Below are 12,567 nucleotides of genomic sequence, written 5' to 3'. Positions count from 1 at the left end.
AATCGGGGCGGGGCGGGGCGGGTCACGTGCCTTTGTTTGGCGCTTTTGTGCGCGGCGGGGCGGGCGCGAGCGGAGTGTGGCCGGAGCGGCGGCGCGGGCAGGTGGGTACGCGCCGGGGCCGCCGCGGGGGAGCGGGCACGGGCGGGCCGCGGCCGCGGGGCCCCACCGCCGCACCCTCCGCGTCTCGAGAGGGCTGGAGGAAGGAGAGGGGAAGTGTCGGTGCTTCACGGGGGTCCGGCGCTCCGTTGATACGGGCGGCGGAGGGGTCCCCGGGGTGGGTGTCAAGGTGAGGGGGGTGCTCCGCGGGGCTCTCGGGCGCTCGGGGCGGGGGTCGCTTTTGTCCGCGCTCGCGGGCATCGCGTCGCCGCCCGGTTTTGGAACGTTGCGGTGACAAAGGGAAGGGAGACAGTGGGGGGGGGGGGGGGGTTCCTCGGTTGTGTCCCTGTCCCCCCCGCGCCCCGATCGCGGAGGGGAAGGGGGTGGCTATTGTCCCTCAGCGAGGGGCGACGCCCTACCCGCGGCAGCGGCGCCCCCTCCCCTCTCCGCCATTGTTAGTGGGGAAGGGGCGGTATCCGGGCGGCCGCGCCCCGACGCCATCGAGCCGTGGGGGACCCTGTTGGAGCCCCCTGTCCCGGTGTCGCTGCCCAGCGCTCCCCGTCCCCTTCGCCCCTGAGGGGCTGAGGCGGGGGGGGGTGTCGGCCCCGCACCTGAGGCGGGGGGCGGCAGGTGCCCGGATGTTGGCGCTGGCCCCGCCCCCTCCCTCGAGCCCCCTCGCGCGGGCGCGCGCGCGCTCTCCCCGGCGGTTTGAATTCGGTGCGGTTGGAGGGGCGGGGGCGGGACAGGGGCGGGGCCTCCGCTGGCGCCTCGGCCGGGATTGGCTGCGGCCGCGGGGGGGGCGGGGCAGGGGCCGCGCGGTCCCCGCTCCGCGCCCCGGCCCCGCCCGGACCCCGATCCGAGCCCCTTCGACCCCCCCACCCAAAAAACCCCCTTTTTTGTTGGTTTTTCTTTAAACGGCTTCTAGACCTTTTTCTGGCATTTTTTTACGGCGCCCCGTTTTCACGAGGTGTCCTGGGCGGTGTACGCCCTCGCTGTCTGCCGCGGTGTGAAGCATCTGACTTGAGCTGCGCAATTAAAACCGAATTTTAAATGAGCTCGATTGCGCACATTTCAGATCCTTCGGGAGTGGCAGGAATCCTAGCTGTGCTGTCCCGTGGTGCGTCATTTTTTTATTCAGCAAGCTCTTTTATATGTGTGAGAGCAGTGAAATCCCCACAGCCCCGTGGTAAAACAGGGGTCTTTGTTAGAGTACCTTAAGGTGGAATAAAACAGATTGAAGATGCTCGAATATCACACAGATCCTGCAATGCCAGTAACTCCATAACCTCTCCAGTATTCCCAGCACTATTCCTCAGCTCCACAAAATGCCTGGAATCACTGACTGCAGTGACCTACCTTGTCTGCCTTTTGTTCAGCAGCTCTAATTCTGTTCAGCAGTTTTTATTAGAAGGAGCAGGATCCCTGTGCTGGCTGTTGAAAGGCACATCTCTTTGTTACCTAGGAACCCACCTGACTGACCTTCTCCCAGGCTTGTCTTCTGGAGTCTGATTTTCTTGGCCATGGCTACTTCTGGTAGGTAGAATTCTGTGCTAAATGCTCTTGTATCTTTTTTTTGTTACCTCCTAATTTCTTCAGGAATACCTTAAAACCCCAATCTAGCGGAATAAGCTGCTGTCAGCGGCTTTTCTCCCATCTTGGGCGAGGCTGTTGAAGCTGGGTGGTTGTGAAAACACCCCAAAAGAGGAGTCTGGCAGCAGATGGGCTGCAGCTCCCTGCAGCCATCTGCTCCCTCGGCAGAGCTGGCTGTCACCGAGACATCTCGGGGACCACGCGGGTGCAGCTGACACCCTGCAGGGCTGGGGGAGAGAGCCCTGCCTGCACATTTCTCCAAAAACTGGGTTTTTTCCTTCTTGGCTCTCTCAGGTTGCAGGCAGACGCCTGGATATTCATCCTCAGGTTGTCACTGGAGGGAGAATGATTTTTGATTTGAACTAGTGGACTTGTTTTCACCACTTGGGATGGTGATGGCTAAATTAAAACAGCAGGTGCTTGGGTGGTGCAGGATCAACGGAGGGTTGCAAAGGAAATTTCCACATTTTTGAGCAGTATTGCTGTGCTGAAAACAAAACTCCTGTCTTGGCTGCCCTTCCTCAGGGAGCTTGGTGGTGCTGGATTTTGGAAGGCTGCTTTTAATGTCACCTGAGCCAGTTGCTGCACAAAATACTGGTTTTTCTGGCTTTTTTCCCCTGTGTCCCAGACATCCAGGTGAAGGAGCTGGAGAAGCGAGCCTCTGGGCAGGCCTTTGAGCTGATCCTCAGCCCCCGCTCCAAAGAGGCCGTGGCAGAGTTCCCTCTGTCTCCTCCCAAGAAGAAGGATGTGTCCCTGGAGGAGATCCAGAAGAAGTTGGAAGCAGCTGAGGAGAGACGCAAGGTAAAGCTGGAGCAGTTGAAGTGAGCACTGCTCCACCAGTTCTGGGGGTTTGGGGTTCCCTTTTTGTTTCTTGGGATAAGTGGGGTCTTTTTATGGCAAATTGAATATTAATGGAACTTATTAATGAAATCCCTGAGGCTTTTATGAAGCAAAACCATGGTTCTGGTTCCAGAGAGATTCTGAAGAAAAACTGGGAGGGAGCGTAGCTGAGAGGGGCAGCTCTTTCAGGAAGAAGCTGTTTTTCTTGTCTTTTAACACCAGAACAGATGAATTTTCTCCCAGAAAATGCAGCAGTGAATCTGTAATGAGAATTTGGGGAATAAATTGTCTGAGTGATGAAAGATGTGGCTGGGGGTGCAGCCTGGAGCTCTCGAGGGTGGCGAGGCTTTGATTGAAGTGAGCCTGACCTGAATCTCAGCGATTCCCCACTTTGAGAAGGGAGGATCTTCAAGGAAAGTTCTTTCAATATTAACATCAAAAAACAACAAAAAAAATCCATGTTCCTCCCCAGAACAATCCCATTGAACAAGATGTGCAGGTAATGCCAGGAAGTGAGCTTTGCAGGTGGATGAGGTGGTGAAGTGCAGGTCCCGTGGGAGGGTGGGCAGCCCCAGGAGCTGCGTGTGCACCCCGAGCTCCTGCTGGCAGCGCGGGCACCCCGAGTGCCCTGCGGAGCCGGGGTGGCCCCTGGGGCTCCCTCACAGCCTGGCCCCTGTCTCGCCAGTCCCACGAGGCAGAAGTGCTGAAGCAGCTGGCCGAGAAGCGGGAGCACGAGAAGGAGGTGCTGCAGAAAGCCATCGAGGAGAACAACAACTTCAGCAAAATGGCAGAGGAGAAGCTGACCCACAAAATGGAAGCCAACAAAGAGAACCGTGAGGCACAAATGGCTGCCAAGCTGGAGCGCTTGCGGGAGAAGGTGGGTGTGGAGCCCTGCCAAGGGAGCTGTCCCTGCTCCCTGCTGGGAAAAGTAGGTAAAGCCCCAAAAAGCCTCCAGAGGAGGAGGCTGCCCTGAGCAGGTGGGGAGGGCTGTGGGGGCACAGTGTGGTTGTGGAATCTACAGAATTCCAGCTGTGTGCCAGGGCTGGCTGGAGCTGGGGCAGCCTGTGTACCCCCCTCAGTGGTGTGGGGAGCCCTTCCCTGGAGCCCCCTGTCCCCGAGCTCACAGCTCCTGCTGCTGTTTTTCAGGACAAGCACGTGGAAGAGGTCCGAAAGAACAAAGAAGGCAAAGACCCCGGCGAGGCCGAGACCGACTGACTCCGTTCTGGAAACTGACTCTCCCCCTCCTCCAAATATCCAAAGACTGTACTGGCCAGTGGTTTTATCTTTGGTTTTGGTTCGGTTATATATATATCTTTTTTTTACGTTTCTTAGAAACTGATGTAGAACTGTAAGATTAGATCCAAACTGTACACTTGCTTTGGGGGCTAGAGGGGAGACCTTCCATGTGTCACTTTTCTAAAGTGTTGTCTTTCCAGTGTAGCTTTTTCTTCTTGTTGCATCCTTTTCTACGCCAGTGCACTCGCTCCTGGGTTGATGGCGAGTACTGTATCAGCTCTGTAAGACCTTTGTGCAAGGAATCTCTAGTAACTGTTCCATGCTGAATATCTGTTACACTTCAAACAAAAATCTCTGACTGTCCAGTCTGCTAAAATCCTGCTGTAACAAGTGACTCAATAAAGCTGCACAGTGCTGTTATCTGCCTGCCTTCCTCAGGAGCCAGGGCTGGGTGCAGGGAAAGGGCCAGAGCCCGGCATTGGCCTGGGGCTGTGACAATCAGGGCTTTGTGTGACACCTCAGCTGGGGCTGTTTGTGTCCCAGGGTTTGTGCTGCTGGGCCATCCCAACAAATGGCCCTTGTTGGCCAGGGCACTGGGGGGGACACGGGTGGCACAGGGGACAGCAGGACCCTGCTTGGCTGCCCCAAGGGGAAGGGCTCAGGGGGAGAAGAATCATTGCTGGGGTGGAGCAGCACCTGCCCCCAGCCTGCTCCGTTTGTTCTTTCTGCTGTGGAGAAAGGGGAAAGATGAGTTTTAGGTGGATTTGGAACAAAATCACTGTTGTACCCCTACCCCTTCCCCTGAGGATACCCACAGGTGGCTGGGCTGCCCTGGGGCTGTGACCAGGCACCACCAACCTCCCCAAAAAACACCCTGGCAGAGCTCCTGGGCTGCCACAGCTCCTTGGAGGTGACACTGCCCGCAGTGCTCCGGGCCCTGAGGGATTTCCAGCGGGACGCGGCCCCGCAGTGCTCCGGGCCCTGAGGGATTTCCAGCGGGACGCGGCCCCGCAGTGCTCCCGGCCCTGAGGGATTTCCAGCGGGACACGGCCCCGCAGTGCTCCCGGCCCTGAGGGATTTCCAGCGGGCCCCGCAGTGCTCCGGCCCTGAGGGATTTCCAGCGGGCCCCGCAGTGCTCCCGGCCCTGAGGGATTTCCAGCCGGTTTGCAGGTACGGGAGAGGCTGTGCTGCTCCCTGCTGGGCTCGGGGGCTCCTCGGCATGGCCTGGCAGGGTGTGGGGTCAGGGTCTGCCCAGAAATGGGGTCAGGGTCTGGGGATAGGGTCAGAACCTGCCCGAGAATGGGGTCAGGGTCTGCCCCGCAGGGGCAGGGCAGGAAAACAGGGCTGAACTTTGAGACAAAGCCTGTGAGTGCTCCCAGGAGAGAGGCTGAACACCTGGCACGGTGTGATGGAGGCTGGAGGGAGCCCTGGAGCAGCTCCCGAGTACAAAATGAGGCACAATCAGCAATCAAACCCCTCAGATTTTTATTTTAATGTAGTTACCTGCTGGGGAACGAGTGTCCCAAATGCCATGGGGGGTTTTTTCTCCTCTCTCCAAACGTGGGGGAGGAGAATGGCAGCTCTGCCAAACCCCAAATGGTGCTGGAGCCTAAATCGATGCTAAATGTGAGGTTTAGGCTTGCCAGAGCTGTCAGAGCTCGGCGCGGGCCTTCTGTTCCCTCCTCTTCCTTCTGCTTCACGTGTCTGCCGAGCCTGAGCTCAGCCGGGGCTGCAGGGCCGGCTCTGGGGTCTCTGAGTGCCCTGGGGGGATTTTGGGGGGTGGGAGGGAGAGGACAGCAGTGACCTGGGCAGGGTAAGGGAGAGCAATGATCAGGGCAGGAAAACAGAACTTAGGGTCCGTCTGGGGAGAGCTGGGCTGGAAACAGGTTCCTTATAATAATAATAATAGTAATAATAGTAATAATAGTAATAATAATAATAATAATAATAATAATAATAATAATAATAATAATAATAATAATAGTATACCAGCTTCTTCCAGCTGCCGAGGGAGGGATGCGGAGCCTGTTGGGGCTGCGAAGGGAGGAGCAGCGGCTCGGAGCAGCTCCAGGGGGCTGCGGGCTGCGACCCCCGGGTGGGAGGAGGCGGCGGGGCCGGGCCGGGGCCGTTCTGCAGGTGCCGGGGCGGGGCCGGGGGTCCCGGGGGGCTCCGCGATGGGAGGGGAACCAAAGCCCGGCTCATCCCCATCCCAGGGGAGGGGGAACCATCCCGGGCTGCCCAGGCTCGGCAGGGCTGGAGCTGCTGCCCTGGAGGGGCTCAGGGGGATCGGGGGCTGATCGGAGCTGGAGAACCCCCGTGGTGGCTGGAAAATGAGAGCTGCGTGTGCTTTCGGAGGCTTTGGGAGGCTGTGCCGCTGCGTGGCGGGAGCAAAGAGCGATGTAAACAGCCGGGGGCGAGTCTTTATCACCACAGAAAAATCCAGCGGGTGGGGTGGATGCTGCTGGGCAAAGGAAACGCTGCGGAGGAAACGCCAGGCGGCCGAGGCAGCGCTACTCCAGCTCTGCGGAGATGCAGGCTGTTATTTGGAGTACGAGGCACATGAAGGATTTCCAGGATGCGCTCCCTTCATAACGGAGCGTTGCTCAAGGCTCGGTAGTTGGGAAGAGCTCGGCGAATGAAATCCTGCTCCGACAAGTTTTGGAGGAGCTGAAGTAAACACCGCTCCCTTTCCCCGGCTGCTCCTGACACGGCATCTCCCCGGGCCGCCTTTCCCGCAGGAATTTCTCTTCTGGGAGCCGCAGCGGGGTCGAGCTGAGAGCTGAGAGCGGAGCCCCCTCCCCTGCGCCCGGAGGCAGCGGCAGCCCCGGCACCCAGGCAAGTTCTCCGGGCAGTGTTTGCTCCGAGCTGCCCGCGGAATTTAGGTCAAAACAGCCGAACTTGGCAGGTTCTGCTTTTGCCCTCTGTCCGTGGCAGCGCTCGGCGCTGTTGCGGTTCAGAGCAGGAGGAAGTTCCCGGGGTGAATTTCCCCTGGCAGCCCGAGAAGGTGGCGGCTTTTTGGGAGGGTCCAGGGGCCGGGGAGGGCTGGGGGGGCCGGGGGTGAGGGGCTGCCCCAGCAGGGCCTCTCTAACCCGGCCAGGTGGGCAAAGGGCGCTTGGGAGGGAAATGGAGCAGCAAAGAGCTTGGTTTGTTTTTCTTTCTGCATCCGTGCCCCTTGGATTCTGGCAGGAATGAGTTACAGCCTAACTTTGATGAGGAAATTACAGAGTTTTTTAAAACAAACAGTCCCATTCCCACCTCCTCCTGGTCCCAAACTTTGAAGAGCTTTTCCTGCCCCTGAAATGAGGGCACTTGCCTGGGGTTGAGGCACAGATCAGCACTGCAGCTGGACGTGAACCAGCGTTTCTTCAGGACTTGTCTGAGCAAGAGCAGGTAAAGAATCTCAGTAAGTTTTTATGAGAAGGCCGAACAAGCTGGCAGGGCTGCCTTTCCCTGGGTAAGGACAGCAGCTTCCAGAAGGTAAATATGGAAATTCCTGCTCACAAAGATTGCGCTGCTGGACTTTGGTGGTGCAACAGGGCCACGATGTGGGAATCTGCTTGGAAAATCAGGAGCTGAAAAAAGGAGGTGAAACTCCAGACACAGGGGCTGCAGCCTCTGTTACTTGTTGGTATTTGTAAGGACAGAGACTGCAAACAGTTTACAGAGGGGGAGGTTTGTTTGGGATGCTTGGTTTGTTTAGCTGTTCCCATACATGGAAGGGGGTGAGCCAGCACTGATGTGTCCTGGTGTGTTCATCATTGTCATTTAACCCCAGCCTCGTGTCCTTGGGGCTCCCCACACAGCAGAGGCACCTCAGGGGTTCCTAAACCTCCCTCCAGCCTCCTTTTTTGTCACTGTTGTTGGGGATTCCATGGGGAAAACCTCAACCAGAGCGTTTGAACACCCCCGGCTTGTTGATTATTACATTAAAACCCCTCCTAAACCCCCCAGCAAAACTTTCTCTCCTTCCCAAAGGTCATTTCGCAGAGCAAGGACGCCGAGTTTGGCCTGACCATGGCCGCGGTGGTGCCGGAGAAGCTGAGCCAGCTCTTCATCAGCGTGAGGCAGCTGCCGGGGCTGCTGGGGCCGCTGTCCCCGGGCACGGTGAGCAGCGCCGAGGTGCCCCCGGTGTTCTGGAAGCCCTACATCCACGGCGGCTACCGGCCCGTGCGCCAGACCTGGCGCTACTACTTCTCCACGCTCTTCCAGCAGCACAACGAGGCCGTCAACGTGTGGTCGCACCTGGCGGCCGCGCTGGCGCTGCTGCTGCGCCTGCAGCGCCTCTGGCAGCGCGTGGACTTCGCGCAGGACGCGCACGCCCGGCCCCTGCTCATCATCCTGGCCGCCGCCATCACCTACCTGACCTTCAGCAGCCTGGCCCACCTGCTGCAGGCCAAGTCCGAGTTCTGGCACTACAGCTTCTTCTTCATGGACTACGTGGGGGTGGCCGTGTACCAGTACGGCAGCGCCCTGAGCCACTTCTACTACGCCATCGAGCCGGGCTGGCACCGCCTCGTGCGCGGCTTCTTCCTGCCGCTGGCGGCGGCGCTGGCCTGGCTGTCCTGCGCCGGCTCCTGCTACGCCAAGTTCCGCTTCCACCCGCGCTGCTCGCTGCCCGGCCGCCTGTGCCAGGAGCTGCCCTCGGGGCTGGCCTACCTGCTGGACATCAGCCCCGTGCTGCACCGCATCTGCACGGCCGCGCGCCCCGACCCCGCCCTGCTCTACCACAAGTGCCAGGTGCTCTTCTTCCTCCTGGGCGCCTTCTTCTTCTCCCATCCCTACCCCGAGAAGTGGTTCCCCGGGAGGTGCCACTTCGTGGGGCAGAGCCACCAGATCTTCCACGTGTTCCTGGTGCTCTGCACGCTGGCGCAGATCGAGGCCGTGGTGCTGGACTACGAGTCCAGGAGGGAGATCTACTCCTCCCTCCAGCGGGGCCTGGCTCACGACTTCTCGGCCCTGTTCCTGCTCACCTTCACCTGCTCCATCCTCACGGCCGCCTACATGGCCCGCAGGGTGAGGAACAAGCTGGGCCTCAAGGAAGAGTAAATAAAGTGAGCTCAGCCCAAACCCAGCCCCAAGCCCCCAGACGCTGCTTCAGGAACTCTTACTCAGCAAGTGCTTTCTATAGGGAATGAGAGATGCTTTTATTGCTTTTTTAATCCAGCCTAAGTTCCAGCTTGCTCACAGAATGGTACACGGGTTCAGTTCAGCTCAGAATAAACAGTTGGAACAAAGTGTCATTGTGCCCTGATGGGCTGGGGAAGGCTCTGGGCGGCTGCCAGCTCTCCCAGCACGATAAGGAGAGGCCATCTGGCCCCTGTTGGACTCTAAACCATGGAAACAAACCAAGGGGAGGCTGTTTAAGCCACTAAGGTGACAAATTAATTTAATATCACGCCAGGCCCTTCTTGCAGGGCTGAGGGAGTTGTTCAGAGCTGTCTGTGTAGTGCAGGGCCCGTCCTTCACCCGCAGGGAGCAACCTTGGCAGCGCGGAGAGAGGAGGGGTTGGTGCGATGGGGGGCCCCAGCACTGGGTCAGGGTTGGGAACAGGTGGCTGTGGATATCCCACCGTGGATCCGGGTAAAAACCGGGCCCGTTCCGCCCCCGCCAGCCCCGCTCTGGCCCCCGCTCCCGGCCGCGCTCTCCATGCTCTGAGTGGGCCCGGCCGCCACCGCCGCTTATATACGGCAGGGCCCGTGTGGGCGTGGTCTCATCCAACATGCGGCTCCGTCCCTCATCCCCATTGGCCCGTCCTCGCGAATTGCGCGTGCGCAACGGGTGCTAGAGGAGGGGCATATATGGCACCGCCCCTCGTCTGCCATTGGTCCGTTCCTTCAGGCAGCGCGTGCGCAGTGCCTCTTAGGGGCGGAGCATATATTGCACCGCCTCTTATCTCCCATTGGTCCGTCCCTGTGAGCATGCGCAATGCGCCACGGGGCAAGGCATATGTGGCCCCTCCTCTCATCTCTCATTGGTCCGTGCCCGCGTGCAGCGCGTGCGCAATGCGCGTTGGGGGCGGGGCCAGCGCGAGCGGGAAAACGAGAACCGGGAAATCCCGGAACCGGAACCGGGGAACGGGAACCGGGAAAAACCGGAACCGGGGAACGGGAACGGGAACCGGGAAAAACCGGAACCGGAACCGGGGAACGGGAACCTGGAAAACCGGAACCGGGGAACGGGAACGGGAACCGGGAAAAACCGGAACCGGGGAACGGGAACCTGGAAAACCGGAACCGGAACCTGGGAACGGGAACCGGGAAAAACCGGAACCGGAACCGGGGAACGGGAACCTGGAAAACCGGAACCGGGGAGCCCCCGGCAGCCCCGGGATGAGGCGGCGGCGCGGGGGCGGCGCGGCCCCGGCCGAGGCCTGCGGGGTGTGGCTGGACACGGCCGAGCTGAAGCGGGGCCCGGCGCGGGTGAGGCCCTGAGGGGAACCGGGGGGGTTGGGCCTGCCCCGGGACGGAGAGGGGAGGCTGAGAGGGGACCCCAAACCCATAAAATACCCCCAAGGGCTGTCAGAGGACGGTGCCAGGCTCTGTTCAGGGACAGGACGAGGAGCAATGGCCATAATATAAAACACAACGAGTTCCACCTCAACATGAGGAAGAACTTCTTTCAATGGGGGTGGCAGAGCCCTGGAACAGCTGCCCAGGGAGGGCTGGAGTCTCTCTCTGTGGGGACATCCCAAACCCACCCGGCAGTGTCCCTGTGCCACCTGCTCCAGGTGCCCCTGCCTGGGCAGGGTTGGGCTGGGACATCTCCACCCCCAGTTCTTTGGGATTTCCAGCCCAAATGACTGATGCTTTGGGAATTATTAATAATGAGTTATTATTAATGTGATAATGATTTATTCAGCGTTATGATGGTGCATAATGAAGGTGGGAGCTGTGCCACAGCGCTGGGACAGGGACAGAGTTGGTTTTATTTTTATTTTACCATTTTTCACGTGTTTCTCCCCACAGCCCCTCACGCCCAGAGCAGCCAGCCGAGCTGCAGGGAGGAAGCAGAGCCCGGTGCTGCCCCCACAGCCTGGCAGCTCCATCCCCAGGCAGAGCTCCATCCTCAGCTTCTTCAGCCCCCGGCCAGGTACCTGGGCAGGGACTCAGCCTCACCAACCCAGCTCTGCTCTCCTGGCTGGGCAGAAAAGGCATTTGGGGGGCAGAGGGCAAGGGGTGGAGGGGCTGGACGGTCCTGGGAACTTGGATTTTATATAGAATGGTTTCAGAGGGAAAACTTGGATTTTATATAGAATGGTTTCAGAGGGAAAACTTGGATTTTATATAGAATGGTTTCAGAGGGAAAACTTGGATTTTCTCTGGAATGCTTTCGGAGGCAAATGTGGGAGCTGATGCCTGTGTGAGCTCTGCCAGGGCAGAGCTGGGGACTTCTGGGGCTTTTTGGTGCCTTTGGGCTGCAGCTGCAGCTCTGGGGCTGTGCCAGGGCAGGCTCTGCAGCTGCAGGGATCCCTGGGCTGGTGGCAGTGCTGGGGACAGTCCCTGGGGACACTCAGGGGACAGCAGGAACGCTGTGGGGGTGGCTCAGCCCGGGAGCTGGCTCTGCTTTCACCGACTCCCTGTCGTTTGCAGATGAAGGAGACAAAGAGAACAAAGAGAACAAAGAGAACCGCAGGCCCGGCCCCCGGCAGGGCTCGGGGGCTGCTCCGCCTGCCTGGCCCGTGAAGATCCTGCCCTTGCCACAGCTGGAGGAGCCCCCCGGGGCTGAACAGGGGCTGCAGGGCACAGCCCAGGCAGGGCAAAGAGCTCCGGAGCCCCTGGAGCTGAGCGTGGAGCCTCAGAGGCAGAGCAGAGCCTCCCCTGGGGCCGGGGGAGCCTCCTGGTGCTGGGGCAGGGACAAACCCTGGGAGTCTCCTGGGGGAAGGGGCTCGGGGGGCGGGAGAGCACAGCCCTGCAGCAGAGCTGGGGCTGGGGACACAAAGCCCGGGCCAGGGGCTGCTCCCAGGGGGGTTTGCTGCCCTCCCCAGAGCCCGGGGCCAGCCCAGCCCCTGCGGGAGCGGGGCCAGGTCCCAGAGGGGCCCTGCAGGGAGCTCCAGGGCTGCCAGGGGAGCAGGGCCACTGCCCACGGGGACAGGGAGAGGGCCAGCCCCCCCAGGGCCACCCCCAGCTCACCCAGGGCCACCCCCAGCTCACCCAGGGTCACCCCCAGCCCCCCCAGGGCCAGCCCCAGCCCCCCCAGGGCCAGCCCCAGTCCCCTCAGGGCCACCCCCAGCCCCCCCAGAGCCACCCCCAGCCCACCCAGGGTCACCTCCAGCCCCCCCAGGGCCAGCCCCAGTCCCCCCAGGGTCACCCCCAGTCCCCTCAGGGCCACCCCCAGCCCCCCCAGGGCCAGGCAGCCCCCCGAGCTGGGCTCTGAGCCCCTGTTCACACAGGACTCAGAAGGGAACAGGGTCATCAAGCACTGGTGAGTGACCCAGGCTGGCTCTGGCAGCACTGGGGGCCTCACAGAGGGGAGGGAACCCCTTGGTGCAGCCCCCAGCCCCTCTCTGCTCCCTGAGATGCTGCTTTAATCCAAATTAAAGGTTGGAGTTTGTTTTCTGAGGGTTTGGCTGTGTCCTTGCTCCTTCTCCATCTCCACAAAAGCCCCAAACCCTGGGGCAGAGGGGCCCTGTGGGGACAGGACAGGGACCAAGCACCCAGGGGCTCTGGGCTGCCCCAGCAGGGGAGGAGCTCTCCCTAAAACTGCACATTCTCACACCTTCCCCCTCTCTGCCACAGAAGCCTCTCTGGTTTTTGGGGTGGGGATGATGATTTCATTCCTCAAGGACATCCAGGAGGATGGAGAAAG

At 60.3% G+C, this 12,567-nt stretch overlaps 3 protein-coding genes across 4 annotated transcripts; all 3 read left to right on the top strand.

Moving 5' to 3' along the window:
* On the top strand, positions 1-4,182 carry STMN1 (stathmin 1). Its single transcript, XM_030232343.2, has 5 exons — positions 1-101; positions 1,559-1,629; positions 2,315-2,487; positions 3,212-3,403; positions 3,673-4,182. The coding sequence occupies exons 2-5, from the start codon at positions 1,617-1,619 to the stop codon at positions 3,739-3,741; spliced, it is 447 nt and encodes a 148-aa protein (XP_030088203.1). The 5' UTR covers positions 1-101; positions 1,559-1,616; the 3' UTR covers positions 3,742-4,182.
* A 2,035-nt stretch (positions 4,183-6,217) lies between these two features.
* Positions 6,218-8,997, top strand: PAQR7 (progestin and adipoQ receptor family member 7). 2 transcript variants are annotated; one of them, XM_050983322.1, is made up of 2 exons: positions 6,218-6,597; positions 7,738-8,997. In XM_050983322.1, the coding sequence occupies exon 2, from the start codon at positions 7,777-7,779 to the stop codon at positions 8,806-8,808; it is 1,032 nt and encodes a 343-aa protein (XP_050839279.1). In that variant the 5' UTR covers positions 6,218-6,597; positions 7,738-7,776; the 3' UTR covers positions 8,809-8,997. The 2 variants fall into 2 exon arrangements, with proteins under 2 accessions (XP_050839279.1, XP_050839278.1); XM_050983321.1 differs by lacking the exon at positions 6,218-6,597 and adding an exon at positions 6,823-7,152.
* A 767-nt stretch (positions 8,998-9,764) lies between these two features.
* Positions 9,765-12,317, top strand: LOC108963373 (basic proline-rich protein-like). The gene is made up of 3 exons (XM_030230298.2): positions 9,765-10,181; positions 10,728-10,851; positions 11,352-12,317. The coding sequence occupies exons 1-3, from the start codon at positions 9,765-9,767 to the stop codon at positions 12,185-12,187; spliced, it is 1,377 nt and encodes a 458-aa protein (XP_030086158.2). The 3' UTR covers positions 12,188-12,317.
* Positions 12,318-12,567: the final 250 nt, after the last annotated feature.

This window comes from Serinus canaria, chromosome 23 (assembly GCF_022539315.1).
Source record: "Serinus canaria isolate serCan28SL12 chromosome 23, serCan2020, whole genome shotgun sequence".
Classification (NCBI taxonomy): Eukaryota; Metazoa; Chordata; class Aves; order Passeriformes; family Fringillidae; genus Serinus; species Serinus canaria.
The sequence above is the reverse complement of the archived record's forward strand: the minus strand, read 5'-3'. Positions and strand labels throughout refer to the sequence as shown.